The 9,842-nt window shown below is 45.4% G+C and overlaps 1 protein-coding gene across 1 annotated transcript in view; it reads right to left on the reverse strand.

The window, feature by feature from the left end:
• The window catches only part of BSN (bassoon presynaptic cytomatrix protein), a 168,550-nt gene extending 161,807 nt beyond the window's left edge, over window positions 1–6,743 (reverse strand). The window contains exon 1 of the mRNA XM_006873599.1: window positions 6,514–6,743. Within this exon, the coding sequence (XP_006873661.1) occupies window positions 6,514–6,743 (230 nt within the window). The remainder of the gene's footprint in view (window positions 1–6,513) is intronic.
• Window positions 6,744–9,842: the final 3,099 nt, after the last annotated feature.

Consider the following 9,842-nt stretch of genomic DNA (forward strand, 5'->3'; position numbering starts at 1 on the left):
AATGGAGGGAAGAACTAATGGAATATAAGGTAACCACAGTGGAGTTGGGTTGGGGATTTTACTTTGGGTGTTGGGGAGGGCAATCCAAGAAGGAGGGAGGAGACAGAAGAACAAGATAGATAGGGGAACACTGAGACAGGTTTGCATGGCCTAGTGGGACAGAGGTAAATAGCAATGCATACTCAACCTTAGAACTACAGGGCTCTGGAATAGAGGGATCTAGGTATAGCTTGAAGAGGGTAAATAATACTAAAATCCTTGACTGCCTTATAAATATTAGTTTCCCTTGCCTACTATTGTAAGATAGACACTAGAGTGGGATAGAAAAGAATGTTGGGAAACATGACTAGAGAAAACTTGTAAGCCCGCCTTCAGCCTATAACTGATTGGAATGCTTAAAAGGGGTTCTACAACTTGCCCAGTGACATAGACCTCATGCAAAGCCTTTACAGAGTATAGGACCTTAGGTGGAATCCCGAGTCCCATACACAGCCTTGTGAGGTGAGACATTCCCATTAGAAAGGACAAGCAGACTGGAACAGATACAGTGACAGAAGATACATGTTCATGATGAACCTGACCTATACTCAGAGCTGAAGTTACTCTAAATACCAAGAGAGAGGGAAAGAGTCCTCAAACCAAGTATCAATGCTATCCACTCTGTACACAGGGTAGATAGGGACGGGCAACTTACACATTGGCTACCTAAAATGAGGGGGCAATAAAGTCACGAAGTGACTGGCTTACAAGGTTTCAAGAGGGAGTTTAGTTTAAGAGTATGGGGGGAAAGAAAGAGTCCCCACTGAATAGCTGTCATCTTGTCTATATGGGTCTGCTGAAAAAAGATGGGGATAAGATTCGTAAGATTCAATAATGAGTAACTGTTATCATGACTAACCGCAACTGTCACAATTGAAAAGGTAGAAGTTTTGTAACAAAAACGGGGAGTGGTTAATTTTACAGTCCAGAAACAGCGGACCCTAGCACCATCAAGAAAGAAACGCACAAGCAGAATGCGGGACCTTATCCAGAGAAGCAGCAGTGCCAGAGATGGAGGCAGAGATGGGGGCATGGAGAGGGGGAGCAGCTGAGGACTCTAGATTCATGAACTAAGAAGAGAGAGACTAAGAGCTGGTAGCCAGGAGCAGTCTTGCAGAATGTGCCCTTTGTAGATGTAAATTATTATATATGCCAGCGTGGGTTTTTTTGTTTGTGTGTTTTTTAAAAAAGCTAAAGTGGATAGAGAGAAATACTGATGTTACATGGAGGGGATTATAATCAATGTAATGAAACAAGGTATATGATTTGTTGAATGTAAAACTGATGACATGCCCTGTAAACTTTCACTCAATCCACAATAAAAACCTTAAATAAAATTTTTTAAAAAATTTTTTACATGGTACTAGAATCAGAATAGTCTCTATATACAATCCTTATTTTTCAGGAAACATATGGGATAGAGGAACATCTGAAATGATACCAGAATATGAGAAATTATAAAATAAATTCACAGGTTAAAAAAAAAAAAGGAAGAAGAAATATATAGATTCCATTTTTTTTAAGCTGTAAAGATACTGTGGTGGTTGGTTGGTTATGTGCCATGGAGTCGGTTCCGACTCACAGCAACCCCATACAGGGTTTCCGAGGCTGTAAACTTTACGGGAGCAGAACGTCTCATCTTTCTCCCGCGGAACAGCTGGTAGTTTCCAACTGCTGACCTTGAGGTTAGCAGCCCAATTCGTAACCTCTATGCTACCAGAGCTCCTTAGACCCTGTTTGGATCATAATTCAAATAAATATACAACACAATCAGAAATATGAAAGCCTGACTAGATATTTGTTGAGACTAAGAAATTGTTAATCTGATTAGACATCATCATGGTGTTACTGTTGTATTTACGAGGCCCGTATTAATAAAAACTAGACATCAAAATACAGATGATAAAATTTGGGGAATGTCTGGAATTTTCTTCCATGGGATGGAAGAGACAATGAAAACTGAATGGTCATAAAGTGGTGCTGGGTATGCTGGGCAATGGGAACATGGGAATGCATTAGCCTATTCTCTCTACTTTTATGAATATTTGAAATTTTCCATAAAAAAAATTTTTTTTAACTCGCTTTTCTCTCCCTATCCACTTCTTAGGCTAACTCATTATAGCTTTTTTTTTTAATTGACAGTATCTTATCAGTCTTAATAATGCCAGAAATGGCTAGATTCATCAAAGCTGCCCCTCTTTCCTTGGCAAAAAATAAAAACTTGGTTTCCCTTTAAGTGAAATTTTGACATGATTACCATTTAGATGCCAGATCACTTTAGTGCACATTCCATGGCATAATCTCCACAAGAATCCAGCCACTGGGGCCAAAAAAAGATTTCTAAATGATTATATATAATTAGATATATATATAATCTAAATGATTAATAATGATCATTATTTCTAATCCTCACAATTGTGTGTTCTTTCTTTTTTTCACAAAATTAGTCCCATATATACTATACTTGACAATTCTATTTTGAGAAAGGAATTCTAAGTTAGGTTCTCAGAGCAACTTCTCTCACCATACAGCAAATAAATTAGGTTCCCTGTGCCCAAGCTGCCTTTGATTCAAAATGACTCCATGGCATATAGACTGGAAGTGTGTGAAAGGTGACCATAGTGTTGATCATGGTTTTGATGGGAATTATCATGGGTAATAAGGGAAAGGTGCCTCATTTGACTCTGCCTCAGCTCTCCTCCAAGGAGCTCTGGAAGCATAGTGGTTATGGCACAGGCTGCTAACCTCAAGGTCAATAGTTTGAAACTACCAGCCATTCCATGAGAAAAAGATGAGACTTTCTGCTCCCATAAAGAGTTACAGCGTTGGAAACCCTATACAGGGTTGCTATGAGTTGAAACCAACTCCACGGCACACAACCACCACCACCAGCTCTTCCCCAGTCCCATTCTCTCCTTACTGACCCTGCCTGTATGGCCATTTTTCCTTCCATCTAACTCCTCCATTGTTCCAGAATGCCATGGGTTATTCTCCTGAAGTCTGGCTCTGTCTCTCTGCTCTTCTCATTTAACAACCTTTCTATTTTGTTGATGTTGTTAAGTGCCCTCAAGTCGATTCTGACTCATAGCGACCCTTTATAGGGTTTTGGAGGTGAGCTTGAACCGCTGACCTTATAGAACCTTTCTATAAGCGCCATCCATTTGACACCACCATCTCAGACACCAAGTTGTTAACAGTGTGCTTCCTAGGGTCCTTCCAAAATTTGGCTCATCAAGAACTGTCTGAATGATCAGATTGTGAGGTGCTGGTGGACAGGGGAGCATTGTCAACTTTTCCAGACCCTCCACAAAGCCAGCACAGTGCATGCTCTTGGCAGCTGGTAAATACTCTTTGGCTGACTGACTGAAAATCGATTTTCAAATGCGCAAGGGGAGAACATGTACAGGTCTACTGGACTGGTGCAAACTGAAAAAGTTGCCACTGAGCCACATGATTCTTTTGTGCAATTTTTAAAAGGTATTTTCTGGGGTCCTGATAAAAATCTGTTTTGATTTTATGATATGTCATGGATGTATGCATAGGTTAAAACTCCATCAACCTTTGCATCTGAGTGTATATTAGGCTTATCTCCATAAAAATAAATGAATGAATAAACAAATACAAATCATCCTTTCCTCTAGGAGGATGCAACCTACATTAGGACACACAGCCTGGAGAGCAGAGCTTGGGATAGGGTTTGGTCTTCCCTGATCTGATACTCCTTGGGAAAGGCACAGCCTGCATTGCACACGGAGAACTGGAAACCAGAAGCAGGGAGGCCTGCCTTGACAAACTCTCTGATGTCCAAAGCCCCATCTCACCCAAGCGATCTGAGAGGCAGCACGATGGGTGTGGCAGGTCTGTTACTCATGGGATTCAAGGTAAGCTCTTCAGCTGCCAATGCTGGAGCAATTCCATCAGACAGCCCAAATCAGCTCTGTATGATGAAAAGACTAAGGCAGCCTAGGGTGACTAGAAGTACCGTGACAACAAGAAAAAGCCAAGATTCAAATATACATAACCTCAGTTCTGTGCCTCTTTTGGGTTTACTAAAATATCTCTACCTTCCCTGGCCCTCTATTCACCTCTAATAGGTTTCAGATTGCTCCAAAATTCACAAGCTTACTTGAAACAAACATGACTCTTTGCCAATGATCTTTCCTGAATGCCCAGCAAAAGCACATGCCATAGGGCTTTTTCTCCATCAATGGACCAATCTGTTCAGCAGCATCTCAGAACAGAACATGCTAAATTTGGCATCAGGTACCCGAGATGCTCTGGTGGGAGGAAGTAGAAGCTGTTCTGATGTAGAAAGAGAGACAGAACTATGGAGGTGCTGCTCAGCTGAGGTGCTATAACAAGCCAAAAGCAGCTAGAGGAGTAAATCCCATCTCCTAAGGGAACCCTGGAGCCCTGGTATGGCCCTGCAGGCTAATGCGCTGGACTGCAAGGTCAGTTTGAACTGCAAGCTTGGTGGTTCAAGCTCACCAGCTGCTCCTTGGAAACTCGGAACTGACTTAACAGCAGTTAACAACAACAACAAAGGGAACCCTGGTGGCACTGTAGGTAAGCACTGGTATGTTAACTTCAAGGTTAGCAGTTTAAACCCACTAGCAGCTCTGTGAAAGAAAGATTTCTGCTCATGTAAAGATTTAAACCCTAGAAACCCTATATAGGATTGCTATGAATTAGAATCAACTTGATGGTAACTTTGGGTTTAAGGGTTCCCCAGTTTGAGCTTTAGTGACAAATGGCCAATCCATCCCCCTGAGCTAGACAGTCACAAGACCTCAACACAAAAGGCCTATGTGCAAGCCTTCCCCACAGTCAGGTGAGTCACTAATTCCAGCAGTATCCTACAGTTTCCTTCACCTCTAGCAGTATGTGGGTCTGCCCTGTGGCAATCATAGATAGGGTAAGAATTAAACATTAAATGAGACTATAAGCAATAGACACCAGCCTCATTCTTGTTCCTCTGAGCTGCCCAAATCTTTTCAAAATTTCACCTGCTTGACTCTGCAACATCAGATAAGCCACCAGCAAGCAGCCTGTTTGATTATGAGAAGAGAATACGAAATTCGCCATATTAGAGAACTTCCAAAAGCAAATTGTTTTTCCATTCAGCTCTAGATGCTTTTCTCTGGAGAGAAGGTACTATAAAACCTGGCTGAGCCTCCCTCAAGCTAAAACCCAACCAGCAGCTCAACATACAGCAAAATGAACAATGTTTGCAGTCCTAAGAGCTGTGTGTTTGCTATCAACTTTATTACTGTAATAATGCAATATGGACAAATCCCATCTCTAAAAGGGATGATCATAGGTCAGCCTATCTGTGGCAGAGTCCTTCATTGTTGTTAGTTTTCTAAATAATGACATCTGATGAAATAAATACATGAAAGACACAGTTGGACAGCTAAAGAAAAAAAAATGTATCATAGGCTATATGCTCACACACACACACACAAGAAAAAAAAAAAAAGGCAGTATATATCAGCAGATTCACATAGAGGCGGAAGCAACCCACCCCCAAGTTCTGCTACTCCCCAGGCTTATTTGGTGTAAAGATAATGTCTTCCATTTTATCTTGACGTCTCTTGGTAGCTTTCCTGAGTTTTCGGTCAACTGATTTATTATATATTGACATTCCCTTCCATTGCATTCACTGCCATTTGATTGTTTTTGCAGGTCTATTTTAAGCAAGCTGGTTTCATAGCATTTGATGAGATATGTTCTGTTTAAGGTATTCCATGTGGGTTGCAACTGTTTCACTGGTTTGAGGTAGTAATCTAAATCATAAGGCAACAGGAACAGATTTAGTGCTAGATTACTCAATAGCATTTTTGCTTCACCCCAAAGCATTTCACTAAGCCTTGGTGAAAGCATATGACCCTGCTAGTATTATTGGGTCTAAAAAAGTACCTTTTAGTGTCCAGTGAGCATTTTTCCTTTCTGCAAAGATGATTATAGCCACTAATTGCCTAGAAAAAGCACATGACTAAGTTCATGGTTCAACTATTTCCATATCTCGTTCCTAGCAGTGACACTTACCTTCCCTGACAGCCACTCCCATTGTGCTCTTTCCTCGACCCAACACAATGGACACATGCAAACACCAGGAAACAGAGAGGACCTTTTTCATCCCACTGCTCCCCAGAGCTGATCAGCCAGGCTGAGGTTACATAAGCCCCCTTCTGAGCGGTCCAGCCCTGGCGTTGGGGGGATGAAAATTTGGGGTTCGTGATGGAGTCACGGTCTGAAGGCCTTGAGTGACCCTGCGTTTGCCATCCAGCCTCGCCCAGGCTGGGCGTCCGGAAAGGGAGGGCGGCTTCCCTCGACCACCCAGCTCACGCCCACCAAGCAAGGTTCAAAGCGCGGCCGGACGTCAGATCTCTAGGTCTACACTAGATAGTGGGTTGCTAGCCCCAGTCACAGGCTGCAGCTCCCCGCCCCCCGGGCGTCAGGACGCGCGCTTACCTGCCCGGACCAAGGCCGGGGCCGGGACCGGGGCCAGGACCCGGGCCAGGACCCGGTGGTCCAGCCATTGCCCGTGCTGCGCCCGCCGCGGGGAGCTGTCCGCCGCCAGCCGGTGCTGAAGGCGGCTTCCCAGCGCCGGGGCCGACGCCGGGGCTGAGGCCGGGACCGACGCCTCCAGGCGGCAGCGGCCCATCGCCAACGCCGCCCTCCAGGCTGGCCTCATTGCCCATGGTGGGTGGGTGGGCGGAAACTAGGTCGCGTTGGGCCCGGGCCGGCGGCTCCCGGGCGGCTGCTCACACGCTCGGCGCCGCCGCCGCCGCCGCCGCCACTGCCGCCATCTCCCAACTCGGCTAGCGCTGCCGCCTGCTGCTGCGCATGCGTGGTCCGCGCGCCCCCTTCCCTTCACTCGTCCCCGTTCTCCCCCCACCCCTCTCGCGCGCTCCCGTCAGGTTGCGAGGACGCGTGCCCACACGCTAGCCTCTAGGTCTCCGGAAAACGGCCACCAGCGTCCACGCATGCGCCCTCCCGGGTCGACGCGGCCGGCGGGAGCTCCCTGCGGGTTCTAGGTGTGAGTTCCACCGGGTCTGTTCGCTGGGCTCTAGTAGCGAAAATAACCTGGGGGACAGCGCACCCGCACGTCCTGGAGAGCTCAACAGTGGGGGCTCTCCTTGGGTAGCCTCAGTGCCGCAGTGGCGGGCGTTCTGGGGGCCGACCTGAGAAAGGGTCTCTCCGCTTATGACCTCAGAAGCTGGAAAAGCAAAGGAATAAAGATGTTCGGAGGCACAAGATCGTGAGAAGACTGAGAGTTATAGGTGGTGGGAACGAATTGTGAGCTTCCTGAAGGACAGCTGGAGAGTGAAGACTTACCCAGATAGCGGTGTGAACCACTGGGGATTCACACGGAGGCCTGGTCCCTGGATACAGGACCAGGGCAGACTGGGAGCAGCAGCGCCTAGGACAGTGACTGAGAATGAAAAAGAGGAGTTGATGTTTCATGGTGGCCTTGAGCTCTGGCTCCCAAGCACTTTCTGGATAAGGGACTGCTTACCGTCTCTGCGTTCATCTGAAAGTTTAATAAATTACGTTTCCATTCCCTCAATCCGGTTTACAAATAATCACTGTGTGCGCACTGCTCAGATGCTCTTCCAAATAGTTCCTCACATGAGCCTGTGCTTTCCTGGGGTAGAATAATTTCCTAGAAGACCCAGACTATGTTCCAAACTATCTGTGGCTTCATAAATCATGGCTCTGTTGAAGTAAACTTGAAACTTGGGCCCATTTTATTTTCCTAATAATGAGAACTATGTCAGATGAAATGTCAGCAGTTCTAAACGGACATGAAATAATCCAGGGATCCATGGAACTCTGACAGAGAGATAGGAGCTGTGTCAATGTGGGGATGAGGGCCCAGGACTTTGGCTGGGCTTTCTCAGCACTCTGAGCTGCTCCTACAAAACTCTGGAGTGGGTAAAAGAGGGAGGAAATGTAGGGATTCCCTTCATGGTGTTTTCTCCTGATCTTCTGCTGGCCTTTGAGCTAAGCTGCCTAGACTTGCTAGACCATCAGGGAGGGATAGGGAGGACTCCCCTGTCTGTATTATGATAGTCCTTACTGAGTTTCCTCTTGTGTGACAGGCCGTTTGTGTCAGCCTCACCACTTCCTGGCTGGGAACTTGACAACTGTCTTAGGCTATCCAAGTTTTCATTTCCTAGCTGTAAGAAGTTCTGGTGACAAAATGGTTAAGTAAGTGGTCGGCTGCTAATCTGAAGGTTATCAATTCAGATCTACCTGACTTCTAGGAGAAAAGACCTGGCAATCTACTTCTGTAAAGATTACAGAGTAGGAAACCTTATGGGTCAGTTCTACTCTGTCCTAGAGGGTCACTATGAGCTGGAATCAAGTCAATAGAACACAACAACAAATAGTTCTTCTAACATGGGAAGTTGTGATACAGAGTGGTCTGGGATTTGAGGGATTTGTACCACGCACTAACTCCTTGTGGATAACAAGCACACAGTAGCCAGACTGAGATCCAGACCAAACCCATCTGGCTTCACAGACTCCAGTCAGTGAGAGTTGGTCTACTTGGAAGAGAAGAGAAAGATGCTTGGTTTTTGTTTTTTGTTTTGTTTTTGCAAGAGCTGTGGTTTTCCACAGATGTAAATCAGCATGTCCCAGGTTCCTGTGGGGGTAATTAGCCCTACTCAACTAGCAGACCTGGGGAGTTGCCCTCCTTAGAGTGGATTCTCAGCTGTTAGCAGACCTCCAGGGCCTCTGCTGCCTTGGTAACAAAGGACAAAGCATAGTGGGCCCAGGAGGAAGTGTGGGTTAGTGGTACCCCTCCTCTCTTCTCAAACTCTCCTAGTTTCGTTTCCTCTGAGGAGCATCCTTAGGAGAACATGCTTGTCAGTCTAAATTCACCCCTGTATTCCCAGCCACTATATATGCCAGTCATGAGATGGTGCCAGTTAGCCTCTGGTTGTCTAGGGCTCTGATTTAGTCTCCTATTCTTACTCTCTCTAGGAGTCATTTCCTTCCTATTGACTTAGATTGTTGTTGTTGTTAGGTGCCATCGAGTTGGTACCAACCCATAGCGACCTTATGCAGAGCAAAATGAAACACTGCCCAATCCCGGGCCAACCTCACTGCTGTTACCACGCTTGAGTCCTCGATGTTGCCACTTGACCAATCCATCTCGTTGGGGGTCTTCCTCTTTCTTTCTGACCCTCCACCTTACCAAACATGATATCCTTCTCCAGCGACTGCTCCCTCCTGACAATATGTCCGAAGTATGAGAGACGAAGTTAGGCCATCTTGACTTCCAAGGAGCACTCCAGCTGCACTTCTTCCAAAACGAATCTGTTGGTTCTTTTGGCAGCCCATGGCACTTTCAATATTCTCCTCCAACACCATAACTCAAAAGAATCAGTTTTTCTACGGTCTTCCTTATTCACTGTTCAGCTTTCATATGCATATGAGGTTATTGAAAATACCATGACTTGGGTCAGGTGCACCTTAGTCCTCAAGCTGACATCTTTGCTCTTCAACACTTGAAAAAGGTCTTATGCAGATTTGCCTAATGTAATACGTCGTTTGATTTCCTGACTGCTACTTCCATGAGTGTTGATAGTTGATTCAAGAAGAATGAAGTCCTTGACAATTTCAATCATTTCTTCGTTGATAAGAATGTTGTTTATTGGTCCCATGGTGAGGATTTTTGTTTTCTTTACATTGAGATGTAATCCATACCTAAGGCTGTGCTCTTTGCTCTTCATCAGTAATTGTTTTAAGTCCTCTTCACTTTCAGCAAGGTTGTATCATCTGCATAT

Source organism: Chrysochloris asiatica, unplaced genomic scaffold (genome assembly GCF_000296735.1).
Source record: "Chrysochloris asiatica unplaced genomic scaffold, ChrAsi1.0 scaffold00246, whole genome shotgun sequence".
Taxonomy (NCBI): Eukaryota; Metazoa; Chordata; class Mammalia; order Afrosoricida; family Chrysochloridae; genus Chrysochloris; species Chrysochloris asiatica.